We start from the raw sequence: 16,570 nt of genomic DNA, 5'->3' as shown, positions 1-16,570 counted from the left end.
GGACCTCAAAACTTGTATTTAAAAAATATATTTTGGGGGCACCTGGGTGGCTCAGGGGTTGGGCATCTATCTTTGGCTCAGGGTGTGATCCTGGGGTCCTGGGGTCAAGCCCTGCATCGGGCTCCTCACAGGGAGCCTGCTTCTCCCTCTGCCTCTGTCCCTGCCTCTCCGTGTCTCTCATGAGTAAATAAATAAGATCTTCTTTAAAAAAAAAAAAAAAAGGTAGAAGCATATAAATGAATGAATGAATGAACAAATGAATGCATGTCTGGCTTCTCTATCAACGCCTTGTGAATCTGGTTAGCATGACTTAGTTATTCTGATCCAAATTTACCTGCTCAACTTGCAGGAAGAAAGTAATGCAATAAACCAAAATGGAACCATCTTCTAACTTGGAGTCCTGCATAGAGGGCAAGGGATGCGCACTGTTAGATGTCGCCCAGGTGGGCGGAGGTGGCCTCTCCCCAGGGCTGTGTTGGCCTCTGCCGGGGGCGCCGGTCAGCAGCCTGGGAAGGGGAAAAGGCGTCGGTGGAGAGAAGGCCTCAGACTTTGCTGGTTCCATGTTGTGTGTGACATGCATGTTGCCCGTCCTCATGACTGTAGGGCTTGAGATTGGCCCCAGGAATGGGGATGCAGACTCAGTTTTCCAGGACATGCAAGTGTTTGTTGTCCCTGTCACCCAGCTGTGGAGGAAGAAGGCCAGTGTCCTGGGGGGCCCCACCGAGGAGCATGAGTGTCCATGAAGAAGCATGAAGCACAGTCTCCGCTCTCTTGGGGCCATGCTCCAGCCGGGGACGCAACCACAGAGGAAATGCCAACAACTACACAGTGCAGAGGCGGGGATGGATGTGACCCACTGCACGGGCAGTGTGGGGACATGAAGCCAGGGACACTGTGTGAGCAAGTGTTGAGGTATAAAAGTACAAGGTAGACCACTGTGTCCAGAGAGGAGACGCCTGTGAGGGAGAGGTAACGAAGGCAGGATGTAGATGGCTGGGAGGGTAAGTGGTAAAGAGCCATTGCAGCTTATTTTGTTAAAGAAAGTATTTTAGAAAGATCAAGCTTAAAGGCTGTTTGGAGGAAGACCAGGGTGGCTCAGTTGGTTAAGTGTCTGACTCTTGACTTAGGCTCCAGTCGTGATCTCAGGGTGGTGAGATCAAGCCTTGCATTGGGCGCTACACTGAGTGTGGAGCTTGCTTGGGATTCTCTCCCTCCATTTGCCCCTCCCTTGCTCATGCATGTGTGCTCCCTTGCTCCCTCGCTCGCTCTCTCAAATAAATAAATAAATCTAAAAAAAAACCAAAACAAAACAAGAAAAAGGCTGTTTGGGAAGACCAGTTGCAGTTCAACTTGGGCAAGCTTCCCAAGAGCACAGTGTAGGACAACCTGTGTGGTTGACCTCTCTGGAGACTAAAGATTCTCACAGAAGAGGATATGGCTCCTTGGCCACCATATCTGCAAAGATAAGAGACCAAACCAACTCAAACAGAAAACAGATAAAGCCCAAGGGCCTCATGGAGACCCACCTGCTGGCTTCTGGGAGCCATCCGTTCTCCTGGGGACCAGATAGGACTGCCCTCTCTACCAAGATTTGGCCAACTTGATCTGACTGTGGCTAAAATTAAATATTAAAAAAATACTCCTCAGTCTTGCTTGCTTTTAAAGAATGACTCAATTAGTTCTCTAGTTTGCAGAAATTTTCTCAGCAGGCTCCGTGTGATGAGCGCGGTGCCAACCTTCTGGCTTGGATCTCTTCCCCCAAGACTTAGGTAGCTTCAGGTTTCTTTCACTTGCTCCCCACGAGCCCCCTGGAATCGGAAAGCCATAGGGGGCGGGAGCTGAGGGCTCCAAATGCAGGAGGCTGGGGCAGGTCCTGCTGAGACATCAGAGCAGGGCAACCGGCTGATTAGGAATGGACTGCACCTGTGCATATGTGGCCACTGCACTGGGCTCCGGGGTGGGGAGAGCTTTGGGGTAACTCTAGTCAAGGCATTTTCCAGGATGGCTTGACTGGAGTCAAGGATGGCATTATCCATGTTTCCAAGTTTTCTCTTTATTTCTAGGAGAACTATAGCACCACTGTGAAGGGGAACCAGCTTCTGCACTGGAGCTGGGAATCCCAGCTGCCTTTGGAATGTGCGAAACATTTTATAAGAATGAGGAGTGCGGTGGATGATGCCACAACCCCTGAGCAGAGGTTCTGGAGCAACTGGAGTTCCTGGGAGGAAGTGGATGGTAAGAAGGAAGGTGATAAAAGAGGGAAAAGGCTGAATATTTAATATTTAAATATTTAATATTTTGGAGGGATCAATTGTCAAATAGGAGAAGTCTCTTTCGAGGAGACTGAGTAGAAACCGCGATTATTTTTCTTTGTCTTCCATCGGAACTGAGAAGTATGCGTGTGAAGCTTGCCACCAGGAGATAGACATCTATGATCTTGCCTCAGAATTTATTCTTAGAGGTAATTATGCAAATTCAGGCAGTTTTGTATTCGTTTTCCAAACACGTGACCCGTGTTTATTATAGAATGCTAAGAGAACAAAGCAGGACATAAATTGTACCTATGTTTTTATTAGAATAAGACAAAAACGTGTATGCCTCTAGAGCAGAGGCTGGGAAGCTTTTGTGTAAAAGGTAAGATAAGAAATATTTTAGGTTTCACAGACCCTATTGGTGTCCGTCAAGGCTGTTCCAACTCCGCCATTGTACCATGAAAGCAGTCCTAAGCAATATGTAAACAAATGAGAATTGTTGTGTTCTAATAAAACTTTATTTAAAAAACAGATGGCAAGCTGAAATTGGTCCATGGGCCATAGTTTACCAATCCCTGATGTAGAGAGAAGGGGTGAAATACGGAATAGGGAAATCAAGCCTTCATTTGAGTAATGAGATTAGGGATAAGTATGTTTTAAGTGTCTCTTAATTTTGATAATTTAATTTTGTTATTAATTAAAACTTAGAGTGGAATTTGCCACAATTTCTTATGCTTCATTTCGACTCTTGGCTGGTTCTAAAGCCTTGGCATTTGGTTCTCTCCATTTGCATACCTTGCCAGATAATCTGCAATTCTTGCCCATAGAACCATTCCTCCATTAAGTGTTTATGCAAATTTATTAAGCCAAACTGAAAACACATGAACCCACAAGTAGCCTAGTATTTATTTAATACTGGTAACAAATCTGCATTTTAGCCATGTCCTAAGCACTCTACATATTAATTTAGCCCTCAAATCAACCCTTTGAAATGTATATTATTCTTATCCCCCCTTCACAGAGGAAGAAACTGAGCCACAGTTAGCTTAAGGAATCCATTAAGGTCATCAAGCCACTGAGCGGTAGAGCCAGAATTCCAGCCCAGACAACCTGGCTCCAGAGGCTGCCCTCTTGACATGACCTCCTACTGCTGACAGAGGGGCACCCAGGAAAAAGCAGAGACTGAAAAGATAGTAAGAGAGAACTACATTATAAGCAACTGTGATAGAATGGACTAGATTTCTCAAACTCTGTAACTTCCAAACTAACTCAAGAATGAATGGAAAGACCTGACTGATTATTCCTAACCCCCAAACGCTGGCTCTCAGCCACGGTTGCACATTTGAATCACCTGGGGACCTTTATTTTATTTTTTAAAAAGACTGTATTTATTTATTCATGAGAGGCACAGAGAGAGAGAGAGAGAGAGAGAGAGAGAGGCAGAGGGAGAAGCAGACTCCATGCACGGAGCACAACGTAGTACTTGATCCCGGGACCCCGGGATCACACACTGGGCCAAAGGCAGATGCTGAACTGCTGAGCCACCCAGGCATCCCGAAAAGGAGATTTGAGTGACTGGTATTCCCAAGAAGGTGGGCAGAGATGAGGTCAGTGGTACAATTTAGAGATTAAGAGGGACACACGGGGACACCCGGGTGGCTCAATCAGTTGAGCGTCCAAATCTTGATTTTAGCTCAGGTCCTGATCTCAGGTTGTGGGATTCAGTCCAGCATCAGGCTCTGCACTTAGCGGGGAATCTGCTTGAGGTTCTCTCTCTCCCTCTGCCCCTCCTGCTCATGTTCTTTCTCTCTCTCTCTCTCTCAAATAAATACATACATAAAATCTTTTTTTTTAAAGAAAGGATGGGGGGCCAGGTGGCTGCGGAGATGGACAGACCTGGCAGGGGTTTGCCGCTTGCTGGGTGAGTGAAGGTGGGCCCAGGCCTACCTGTACGGGTGATGGCACTGGTAGGAGACAATGTACGGCCCACGGGACAACGTACATCCCACGGAATGCAGAGCCTCCTTTGTGGCTGCAGCCCATGGCGAGCAGCCGTGGGCGTCGTAAGCAGGGCTAGCAGTGCCACAGACTCCCAGGGCGACAGGACGTGGTCTTTGTAGTAGGAACAGCGGCAGCATTTTGCCCAACAGTGGGAGCCCTTGTACAGGCAGCAAAGTTTATAGGTTCATCTAGAAATTGAGGCTCCTCTGCTCTCCAGCAGGTCGAGGAATCTAAAGCTGTCTGTTGAGAGTGAGACCAGAGGGGCTGGTTTGAAATTTGAGCGATGTCCTAACTGTGCTGTGTTTTTTTAAATTTTATCTTGTAGTACAGAATTCTCTTGGACACGAGCCATTGTTCGTTTTCCCTAAAGATAAGCTGGTGGAAGAAGGCTCCAATGTCACCATTTGTTACGTTTCTAGGAGCCAGCAAAATAACATATCCTGTTATTTGGAAGGCGTCCGGATGCAGGGGCAGCAGCTCGATCCAAATGTCTCCATGTTCAACTTGCACAATGTTGCCTTCATTAGGGAAACGGGGACAAATATCTATTGTAAGGTGGACCGAGGAGATGACATAAAGGGCATCGTTCTCTTTGTGTCAAGTGAGTATGCACGTCCCTGTGCTCTTCTCTTCCCGCTTCTATGGAATAGATGGAATTTCCTTTATCAGAAGACAAGTCAACATTTCTGCTCATGGTCTGGATGCTCTTTGGTCCCCAGAGTCTTCTAGGAGAGACTCCGGAAAAGACACCCTGAAGGATTTCCTGTTGTTTTCTTGTCCTTCTTGACAATTTGATTCCTAGAAACCAAAATTACTAAAAGGGAGAAAGTTCAGGGCAAGGCCGTGCCTCGCCTTGGCCGTGTGGAGTGACCGCAGATTGGCACTGCGGGGACACAGATGGCCGGCCAGCCGAGGCCAGGGAGGCAGCCGGTGGTGTGCCTGGGGGGCCTGGGTTTGGATCTTCTTCTCATTCCCCCCATGGCCATGCACAGGGGGAATGAGCAGGTGGAGGCCGCCCGTCCCGAAGCGGGTGTGGGAGACGGCAGGGGCCCCCGTGGCTGGCGGCGGGGGCGGGGAGGGAGCGTGTCCCTTTCTCCAGAGGTCTGGGTGCCGGTGCCCAGTGGCCTCCTGGGTTTGCGGGAGACCTCCTGCCCCTGTGCTGCAGGGAGGGCAACGGCTGGGACGGCTCCGTCCTGCTGCTCTGGGCCCCTGGCGCCTCTGCCCCCCTGGCCGAGGCCCCCGCCTGTCACAGGGGCTCCGGGGGGGCTGCCTTGGTCCGTGGGTGCTCAGTGCCCTGCTGCTGAGTGTAGCAGTCCCCCAGATGGGGGCTTCCTGGTGTCCCAAGCATAATAGCCCCGAGGCCCCAGCTTCCACGGTGAAACAGCGGGCAACACTGATTGCATTCATTCCTTCTTTCGTTTGGTCGGTCTGTTGGTCTGTCCGTCTGTCCCGCAGCGATACTGGAGCGACTACCAGCAGGCCCTGGGGGGACAGCATCCCTCACGTGGACACAGTGCAGGCCCTGCCGGCTCCCATCACCCATCCCGGGTGAAGCCTCAGAAAGGAACAAGGGAAGGAAAGAGAAGGGGCCGAGATGAGGGGCCCGAAATGTGATGTTCTGGGGGCGCTGGTGTCCTCCTATCAGTCAGGGGGACCCTGAGGCCTCAGACCCAAACAGAACTTTGCTGTTCCCCTTGTCTTTCGATAAAGGGGTTTAACCCTTTTCGATAAAGGTCTTTTCATCTGTTTTTCTCTTTGTTTGGACAGAAATACTTGAGGAGCCCAAGGATTTTTCTTGTGAAACCCGGGACTTTCAGACCTTGAGCTGTACTTGGGATCCCGGGAGAGACACTGGCTTGCTCAAGCAGCTTCCCCAAAGCTACACTTTATTCGAATCGTAAGTCAGCTCTGAGTGAGTTCTTGACAGATGCCTCCTTGTTCAAGGCGCTTCTGACAACAAGAGCCACCCTGAGGTGTTGCCGTCGAAAATGTGAACAGGCCGTTTGCAACCGCCCTGCCAGGAGGAAATCTTGAAGCGGTCGCAACTATAGGAGACTTACCACCTGACTTTCATGAAAGGAAAACGCAGCTTAAAAATGATAAGACCATTAACGGTGAATCTTGATGTGAAAATAGTTCCATCTGATGATCTGGGTCTACCTAATTTCTAACTCTTTAAGAGTCTTTAAAATAAATTAAGGAGTATTCTCACCACCCATGTTGGATGGTGGCGGGGTTGGGGGGCAGTCACTGATTCATGGTTACACAATTAACCCCAGAATCAAATTTGTTGAAACGACAGTTTCAGTTGTGGTATTTGTTGATGGGGGACCGATGCCATCCTGTGGAACATAATGTGAGGAGCGACTGAGTGTGCCCCGAGCACAGGGATACGTACCTGTGTTGACAAAAGTGTAAACCCTGAACTTGTGTTTTGTGTGTTTTTTTTTTTAAGATTTTCTGGGAAAAAGACACTTTGTAAACACAAAGGCTGGTGTAATTGGCAAGTAGCTCCAGAGTCCCAAGAAATGTATAACTTCACCCTCACGGCCGAAAACTACTTAAGAAAGAGAAGTGTCCACATTCTTTTTAACCTGACTCATCGAGGTGAGACTGGTGTTGTAGCCCACTGTGGTTCCGCTCCTCCGCTGTGTGACGCACTGTGTGATCCAGGGAATGTGCTGTTGATTTTTGCCTAATTCATATCCTAAGTGAAAGTTTTAATTGATAACTCTCGTTGATGCCACACTTCTCTTCATGGATGCATGCGTGGCCCGTGGTCCCCTGTTATTTGTTTTGATAATGTCATAAGCACGTGCATGCTCAGTACTCACCTTGAGACTAGAACAGTAACTCACGTCATCTCCCATCCCACAGCACCCCCACCCCGCTCCGTCCCCCAAGATAATTACAGATTTAAATGGTGGATGTGTGTGTGTGTGTGTGTGTGTGTGTATTCTCATTTCTGGTGTCATCCTTAAATGCTGTATTTTTTATTTTGATTGGTTTTGATGTATGTAAAAGACCTCAAGCCATATGTAATAATGGAGTAACTACTGTTTCTGTGATATTAAATTATGGACAGCGACCCATATCATTGAGTGTTATTATATAGTCCGTTGAGTTCTACTGCCGTAAAGTATTTCATTGTGTAAATGTATGGTATTTTGTTCAGGCATCCCCTTTGATGGTTTTTCAGGTTACATGAAGGGTTTTGCTCTTGGGTACGGTGCTGATGTGAGCATTATCTACGTAGGACTCGCCATTAGTTTTCTTGAGTGTGTACCTAAGAGCGGAATTGGTGAGGACATAGAGAATGTAGATGTGCAACTTTGGACACAATGCTGATGGTTTTCCAAAGTGGCTCTACCAGTTGTAGTTCTGCAGTGTGTCCACATTGGTATGGTTGCCCATTTCATCTTGTCAGTTTACCGGGAATACCGTGGTATTCTATGATGGTTTTGATCTACAAAGTTGAGTATCTCTTCCTACGCTTTGACCACATGTTTTCTCTTTTATGAAATGCAGAATGGTTACCCGTGTTCACTTCTTCTAGAATGCTCATCTTTCACCTTTTGCCCTCTTAATTCCTACACATCTTTTAGATTTCAGCTTAATCATCACTCAGTCAGCCAGATAATTACAGAGTGGCTCCAGTGTAGCCAGGCAGTGGACGAAGCTGGGTAACTGCCCCTGGTGAGCTTGTAGGCTAGAGTGTGTCAAGCGGGGAGGGGTGCTGAGGTTGGGGATTGGACACATACAGTAAATAGACAGTATTTCAAGTATTGAGATACGCTGTGGAGATTGTAAACTCAGGTAACGTGGTAGAGAATGCCCGGGATGCTGCTCAGTTAAGATGAGGCAGTCCAAGAATGAGACAGGAGCAGAAAACATCGAGGGGCAGAGCATTTGAAGTAAAAAGAATAGGATTTGAAAAGGTCACGGGATGGGAACAAGCTCTGGGTTGTTTGAGAGACAGAATGTTCTTTTTTTTTTTTTTTTAAAGATTTATTCATTCATTTATTTATTTATTTATTTATTTATTTATTTATTTATTTATGATAGAGAGAGAGAGAGAGACAGAGACAGAGACACAGGAGGAGGGAGAAGCATGCCGGGAGCCTGATGTGGGACTCGATCCCAGGACTCCAGGATCGCACCCTGGGCCAAAGGCAGGCACCAAACCGCTGAGCCACCCAGGGATCCCCGAGACAGAATGTTCTTATGCCCATACTATGAGAGAAAGGTGATTGGAGTGTCCCGGTCACGCAGTAACTGTGGCACGAAGAGGGTAGTCTTGCCGGGGTGTGTTAGAAGGCGTTCATCAGGACAGATAAATGATATGACTTACGCAGTGGGAAAAGATCGCTCAGGCTGGAGTGTCCGGGCCGAAGGTGGAGACAGGGAGATGGTTGGGAGGCTGTTGCAGTCATCAGGCCGAGACATTGCACCAGATGGAGTGAAAAAGTTGGTGGGAAGTGGTCATATTCTGCATTCACTTTGGAGTATAGTTGGTAGGACTTATTTAGGGAAGGCATGTGTATTACAAGGGAAAGAGGATTTTAGGATGATTCCCAGGGTTTTGACTTAAACAGTTGAGCTAATACTGGAACGATTTCCTGAAATGGGGAGGATTTGGGGGGAGGAGCAGCCCTGAGCAGAAGCACAGAGTTCTGTTTCAGTGGTGTCAAGTTCAAGATGTCTTTCAGATATCTCAGTGGAGATTCTGAGGAGACCGTTGGGTATAGAGTTTGGAGGGCATAGGAGGAGAATTAAAATTTTGAGTCATCAGGCAATTGTATATGAGATAAAGATGAAGGCTCAGGATAGGGGCTTCTAGAACTCCATCTTTTAGGTCAAAAGGCCTTTTACACTTTCACTCTTGTCATCTCACTTTCAATGTTGCATTTATTTTTGTGGTTATCGATTCATGTTTGCTCCCCTGTTGCGCTTTGAAGGCAAGGTCCATGACTGGTTTTATTTTCTCTACCACCTGACAATTTCTCTTTTTGTTGGCATGTTTAGAACATTTATATATGGCATAATTATTTACATGGTGGGACTTAAGCTTACCATTTTATTATTTATTTTCTAGTTGTTCCCTCTGTGTTTTGTTCCTCTGATCTTTCCCATCCTGCCCCCTTTTGGATTATTTGAACATTTTTTAGTATCCCACTTCAATTTATCTATGACTTTTGCCTACATCTCTTTGTATCCCTGTTCCCCCGCCCCACCGTGGAAACTGAAATATGTTATTAATCTTTCATAGTTTTCTTAGGGTTAATATTCTCCTCTTCAAGTAAAATGGAGAAGCTTTACAACATGTCTTCCTTTGCCCTCCACTGAGGGCAGCAATACTTCAAATTTGGGTCTTCTCCAATCTGCCTACTGCTATTAACCTTTCAGAGTTCTGAAGCAGAATATTTAAGAATATTCCATGCACTCTATTGACTGGATTCAGTGAGATATACAGATTGGGAGTGCTTATCTTGTCTTTAGAAGACCTGAACTCATCCAGTCAGTTTTTCACTTCAGATATTACATTTTTTGGTTCCAAAATTTGCATTTGATTTTTTAAAGCATAGTTTCTATTTTTCTGCTGAGAAGTGTTTTTCTTCTATTCATTTCAAATGTGGTTACTTTTATGACATGGATCTGTCTTTTAAGTCTTTAATAATTGTAGCTACATGGGTCATCTTGAGGTTGCCATCTGTTGATTGTATTTTCCCTTGTAAATTGGTGATATGTTTTGAGGTTTTTTATGTAGAATAATTTGGGGTTGTTATGATTGACATTGTTGATGTCATTTTTGTCATTGTTGATGTTACTTTGTTTAGACTCTGGGTTCTGTTGTACTCTCCCATGAGCCACTTCAAATTTTGATTCTCCTTCACAGTGTGCTTGCTTTTTGTTTAAGAGTCCTCAGTAGTTTCTTTTTATGTTTTGTTCAGAATTTCTAATATAATCAGTAAGAGAGAAAGGCTGTAGTTGGCAGACTCTATCTTGGCTAGAAGTCTGGTTTCATATAACATGTTTTCAAAAGTAAACAAAAAAATACTACTGAATAAATAAATGAAGAAATGAACTGCCTGTTTACCAGAATCTTTTTGGATTTGTGTTGAATTTTTTTTTACTTGCGTGTGTATGTGTGTGTTTTTTCTTTTTGGCAGTGCACCCAATGGCTCCCTTTAATGTATTGTTTAAAGATGTAAGTGTCACAAATGCCACCATGACCTGGAAGGTACACTCCACTGGGAATTATTACACACTGTTGTGCCAAGTTGAACTCTATGGTGAAGGAAAAGTGATACAAGTAAGAATGCTGCTTAATTTTCTATTTTCAAAAAATCTCTTTATGTCCTGAACAGAGAGACTAATGAATAAAACCTCTTTACAACCTTATTTCTGGGGGAGGTAGGCGGGGGTGAGGGATAACTGGGTGATGGGCATTAAGGAGGGTACATGATGTAATGAACACTAGGTGTTCTATGCAACTGATGAATCCTTAAATTCTACGTCTGGAACTAATAAATAAAATTTAAAAAATCTTATTTATGTGTGGGTTCAAATGGTAAGGGTTATCTGTTTCAAAAGGTTCATGAAATTTAAATCACAAAGTTTAGAGTTGGGCAGAGTGTCTTAGAGATTTTCTTTTATCAGAGAAGTAGTCTTACCCTAAATCAGAATGGGCCATGCTGTGATTTGACTTTGCACTGAAGCATGCTCACCAGTACTCCTGTCTTCTCTGTTCTTTCTTCTGCTTCTTTCTTGTTTCGTTTTTTCTTTTCTTCTCATTTCCTTTCTTCCTTTCCTTCCTCCCTCCCTTCCTTTGAAGAAGCACAATGTTTCCGTCAAGGTGAATGGGGAGCTCGTCTTAAGTGGTCTGGAGCCAGACACAGAGTACTCGGCCCAGGTCCGCTGTGCTAATGCCAACCACTTCTGGAAATGGAGTGAGTGGACTCGTCAGAACTTCACCACAATGGAAGCTGGTATGTTCAGCTCCCCAGTATTTAACTCAAGGATCTAAACTGACCCACGGGAGGTGGGTTGGTCTCCATGAGAGCTTTGGATTATACCAAAACCAAGGGGAAAATACTACAACAGAGGCTGAATGCCATCTTTTTGAAAAGTGCTGAATTAAATGCTTAGTGGCCTGTGGATGGGAAGACATCCACCTCAAACATACGTCAGTCAGTGTTCTTTCTTTCATACACTTTCTCTTCTTTCGTTTTGCCAAGATGGTTTATAAGCTACTGGTATTGCTGGCTTCCCATTGGATCTGGGGCTCTGTGAATTAGCATAGACTTTGAAAATTAAAGACGAGGGACAAACAGTAGTGTCCATTGCCAAGGAAAGTGTTGATCTCATACCAACAACTCAGGCTATGTGTGGACGTGTAATGACATTTGGAAACTTAATTTTCATTGATATGTCATTCATTCAGCATCAGTGAACCATGAGTCCTCTCGACCATTCTTGCGGTGGGACTTCCCTCACCACTGATCAAACCCCGAGTCTTTCTGGCAATAACTGCAGCTTCCAGCTCCAGCAGGCCTCCGGAGGTCAGATGGGCCCGGCCTGCTTTCATCTTCCAATTCAGAACAACAAATTATCATTGTTGCCCAGTTTATGGAGGAGGCAGGTTGCAGCTGTAGATGGGGGAGACTCGCCTAGTTGACAGTGGCGATGAATGGCAGGCAGCAACTGTGGTGGCAGCAACCACTGGCTGAGCGCCACCCATGGCTCACGGTGCTTGCCGTGTTTTTGTCTGTTCCTCCTGATGGCAGGAGGCCGGAGGCACCAAGGTCGGGGCCTGGCTTTGGATCAGAGGACGCAGAGGCACAGGGAGCATCAGTGCCTTCCCTGGCATAGCCAGCAAGTGACGGAGCTGTTGACTGTGCCGCCCACCCAGGCCCCCAACTCCAGAGCTCTGCCCTTAACCAGAGCTGGACCCTGTGGGTTCTGTCCTTGAGGATATTATTACAACCTTGAGATCTTGTCGGTTCAGGTCCTGGCTCTCTTACCCCAAAGGAAGGAGTTTATGTATTCACCGCATTCCATCTTCTCTTGGTGAGTGTAGGCCGGCAGGGCTCTCTCTGTCCCCCCACCCCATGAGGACCACTTTATTTTGTTTTAATTTATTACTTTATTACTTACTTAATTTATTTGTTTATTCATGAGAGACAGAGAGAGAGGCAGAGACACAGGCAGAGGGAGAAGCAGACTCCATGCAGGGAGCCCGATGAGGGACTCGATCCTGGGTCTCCAGGATCACGCCCTGGGCTGAAGGCAGGCGCTAAACCGCTGAGCCACCCAGGCGTCCCGAAGACCCCTTTAAAGCAGTGACTGGAGCTGAGGGGGTGACGAGGACAGCTTGTCCCAGACTAAACGTCTGTTGGTCACTGGTTGTGCTCAGCAGCCTTCCTCTCCTCATCTGGGGCTCCTGCCCAGCCTCACTCCTGTACTCCCCGGGGCCTCCCATAGATCTTTCTAGAGGCATAGGCTCCTCAGGAATCCCTGCTATGGAATGGCCTGCTCCTGACAGTAACGTGGTACGCTCCTCACTTGTTTTTATTAAAGAATCTTTGCTTTAATGATACCGCTCTGCTTTGGGTTTTCGGGTTTTTTTTGCTAATTCATTTTAACATTATAACTAAAATTAAGTGCAAAAGGAAAATGGCCGAAGGACAGGGTTTTTAGGGAACTGTATTTCTTTTAGTTCAAAAAATTCTGAAAATCTCAAATTTTGCTTTTGATGATAACAAGAGAATGAGATGAAGCTACTGGTGGTGAATCTGTAAATATATATAGCTAGGTATAGATAGATGTACATACATGTCTATATATCTATAGATACATCTATATCTACATATACATTTTTTTTTTTTTTACTGACGACATTTTGCTTGATGCTGGAAAGGCGACGTTTCTGTGTATTATAACCGTACCTCAGTGTAATCGTAGTGAGCAGATGGAAATGGCACCAGTAGAAATACAGTAGAAACTCTATGGGCCCAAATACAGAGCGCTGCAGCTGTGCTTCAGGGCTGTCCTCACAAGGACTGACTTACAAACCAGCTGAAGATTTTGCATTGAGCTGAGAGTCTCGTGCTCTTTCTGAGTATTTCAGTAAGTTTTTGAATGAATATTGGCTTCTCCCATGGATTATTTAGGAAGTTGAAATCTGCTTCAATATATATTATAAAATGTATGGTCATCTTTAAGTTGAGGAGAAAGGGTCAGCAACTAAAAAGGGACTTCCTTGAATTGCAATTCTTGGGGATAGTAAACTATTTTTTAAAATTTTTTATAAAAGAATTTATATATTTTTAAAACAGCTTAATCTTTGTGTTACATTCCAAAATAGTTCTTCTTGCACAGAGAAGTTTTGAATCAAATCACAAATGTCCTCATGGTTTATTGGCGGTAAAGACAGGCTTTTCTAGAACACAGTAGTGACGGCAGTGAGTGGATGTCTTGGGTGTCCAATAGGCAGGTAGCTGCCCCGGGCAGGCTGGCAGCTGGGAGAGAAAGGGGTGTGGGGAGGAGGGGGATGTGGCCTTCCCAGTGGAGGGGGATCAGAGAGGGGTGCCCAGGCTAGAGGACCGGTGAGAGGACCAGCCAATGTGAAATCAGGGTCACATGTAAGAGCATCCCCGGCCCCTAGGGCTGCCACTTAGTGCACCTCTGTTGCAACCTTTGCAAATGAAGCAAGGAAGTAGCAACGGTCTGCTGCTCCTAGAAATTCAACCAATGAGAAGTTCACCTAACTAACCTCCTACAGTTGGTCTAACTGATGAATGATTCCAAAATTTTCTGGTGCTTCTGGAAGCTCAGGCTCGATGTTCATAAGAACTTTTGGTTTGAGGCAGCAGACCTTTGGTAGAGCACCTACTATGTGCACTTAGTGAGGCGTGAACGATGTGGCCGTGGACAAGTGGGAAGAAGTCACAGAGGGTGAAAAAAGTGAGAAGCAAGTCTCAGGCAGGACAGGTCATCATCACTTCATTTGACTGAACTATATTGTCCTACACACATGTCATGACCCCCCCCCCCCCATCTTTGGTTAATTTCAGCTCCCTCGGAGGCTCCTGACGTCTGGAGAAATGTGAAGTCAGTGCAGGGATATTGTGTTGTGACTTTATTCTGGAAGGTAAGATGCACGGATTCCACGAGACAGATTTGCTGGGCGCCGTCTTTCAGCGGCTCACTGGCTACGGTGCTGTCTTCCAGTTGGGGGAGCATCTTAACGTGAGTCCAGTAGAAGGTCTTACCCCAGTGGAGGAGTCCCCTTCCACACCCGTCTCCCGAAGGCCCCGGCTGCCCCTTCCTTGGCAGCCCATCAGGCGGATGGCCAGTTCTGATTGGTAGAGCATCTCCCAAATGTCTTTTCCAGCCTGCTCCAATGTTTGCAGGGCCCTGGGCAGTAGCGTGAGGGGAGAAGCAGACACCATGTCAAAAAATTATGAATATTGGGGATCCCTGGGTGGCTCAGCAGTTTAGCGCCTGCTTTCCGCCCAGGGCGTGATCCTGGAGTCCCGGGATCAAGTCCCACATCAGGCTCCCTGCATGGAGCCTGCTTCTCCCTTTGCCTGTGTCTCTGCCTCTCTCTCTTTCTCTCTATCTCTCTCTCTGTCTCTCATATTTACTTATGAGTAAATAAATAAAAATTTAAAAAAAGAAAAATTATGAATATTTAGATATTGAATGCAAAAGGTGCAAAAGGAAAATGGCCTTAGATACGGTGTTAATCCACCTGAAAGTCCAGTGTGTGTCAGGACTCTCAGATCCTCAGCTCGTGTTTTCACACCCAACATGACTGTCCTGGCTCTCCTTCCCACCTCACACTGGTTGTCTCTGCAAGGAGCCCTGGGAGCTCACACAGTCTCTGTCGGGGCTCTGTGCTCAGCCCAGCACACAGGTGGCCCTTTCGGACCCAGGGGCGCACACACCCTTGAGAGGGCAGGCTGGGGGCAGGTCCTGGCAGTGAGCTCGGGATTGTGCGGGCAGGGAATTCTCTTGAAGCTGAATGGAGGTCTAGAGGGGGCCGTGTGCTCCATGAATGGCTCAGGGCACAGCTGTGCAGAGAGAAGACGGCCGGGGGAGGGGAAGGGAGGCAGGGGCCAGGCTGCTCCCTCCAGGGTCTGCTCCTGTCTCCTCATGGTGCCCACGGACACCTTTCTTACCAGGCTGAAGAGAGCCCTCCTCCTCCGGCCTGCTCACTCTTCTCTGGACACATGCTCTTGAGGAGCCCAAATGGTCCTCTTCTCTACTCAGCTTCAGTTGGACTGGGATGCCTGACTTCAAGCTTGGTTTAGAGTGTTATTTTGTTAATTAAGCTATTTTTAAACACTTATTTATTATTTGAGAGAGCGAGAGAGCGCATGAGTTAGGGGGGTTAGAGGAGAGTGTATGAGTTAGAGGGAGAGGGAGAAGCAGACTCCCCGCTGAGCAGAGAGCCCGACACGGGCCTTGATCCCAGGACCCCGGGATCATGACCTGAGCCGAAGGCAGGTGCCTAACTGACTGAGCCACCCGGGTGCCCTAAGCCTTTTTTAAAAATTTGGTGTGTGTGTGTGTGTGTGTGTGTGTGTGTGTGTGTGTAAGGCAACTGATGGACAGAAAAGATGAAAAAGTAATTATACAAGCTCCTTTCAAAGGAAAGCCCATTTTGAAATGATTATCCATTTTTTTTCAGCCACTCTCAAGATTGCAGGCCAATGGGGAGATCCTGTTCTATAACATCGTCGTCGAAGATCTGGACAGACCCTCCGGATTGCAGCTCCTGTCCGTTCCGGCCCCCGCCAACCACACAGAACTAACCCTCGACCAGCGTGCTTACCAGATCCACGTGACGGCCAATAACAGTGTGGGCACGTCCCCCGCCTCGGTCCTCGTGGTCTCTGGAGATCCTGGAGATGGTGAGTTTCGTTTTGTTTCTTTTTCTTTTTTTTTTAATTTTTATTTATTCATGAGAGACACACAGAGAAAGAGAGACAGAGACACAGGCAGAGGCAGAAGCAGGCTCCACGCAGGGAGCCTCGATCCTGGGTCTCCAGGGTCACGCCCTGGGCTGAAGGCGGCGCTAAACCACTGGGCCACCCGGGCTGCCCTCGTTCTGTTTCTATCCTCTGGGAGAGCATGAGGGATGCCATCCAGGAGGCGTGGACAAACTGGAAAGGCAGTCACCCCGGTGGGGGGACAAACATCTTGCTGCCAAACGCTGCTAGTCGTTTTCCTCTGTCTAAGCTCAGCTGCGGCTTTCCTGGGACAGCCCCCCCTCGGCGTGGGGAGAATGGGGGTTCGGTGTCCCAGGA

General features: G+C 46.9%; 1 protein-coding gene across 5 annotated transcripts in view; it reads left to right on the top strand.

Annotated features, from left to right (window-relative positions):
* Positions 1 to 16,570, top strand: part of OSMR (oncostatin M receptor) — a 50,640-nt gene that overhangs the window by 21,366 nt on the left and 12,704 nt on the right. For 3 of the 5 annotated variants that reach the window (XM_077896154.1, XM_077896155.1, XM_077896158.1), the window contains exons 4-11: positions 2,064 to 2,235; positions 4,579 to 4,854; positions 6,021 to 6,150; positions 6,709 to 6,860; positions 10,424 to 10,566; positions 11,089 to 11,242; positions 14,330 to 14,406; positions 15,952 to 16,174. In XM_077896154.1, the coding sequence (XP_077752280.1) occupies positions 2,064 to 2,235; positions 4,579 to 4,854; positions 6,021 to 6,150; positions 6,709 to 6,860; positions 10,424 to 10,566; positions 11,089 to 11,242; positions 14,330 to 14,406; positions 15,952 to 16,174 (1,327 nt within the window). The remainder of the gene's footprint in view (positions 1 to 2,063; positions 2,236 to 4,578; positions 4,855 to 6,020; positions 6,151 to 6,708; positions 6,861 to 10,423; positions 10,567 to 11,088; positions 11,243 to 14,329; positions 14,407 to 15,951; positions 16,175 to 16,570) is intronic. The other 2 variants (XM_077896156.1, XM_077896157.1) reach the window with 2 other exon arrangements.

Source organism: Canis aureus, chromosome 4, assembly GCF_053574225.1.
Source record: "Canis aureus isolate CA01 chromosome 4, VMU_Caureus_v.1.0, whole genome shotgun sequence".
In the NCBI taxonomy this organism is placed as follows: domain Eukaryota; kingdom Metazoa; phylum Chordata; class Mammalia; order Carnivora; family Canidae; genus Canis; species Canis aureus.
Note: the sequence above shows the minus strand (reverse complement) of the source record. Positions and strands in the feature narration are given on the sequence as shown.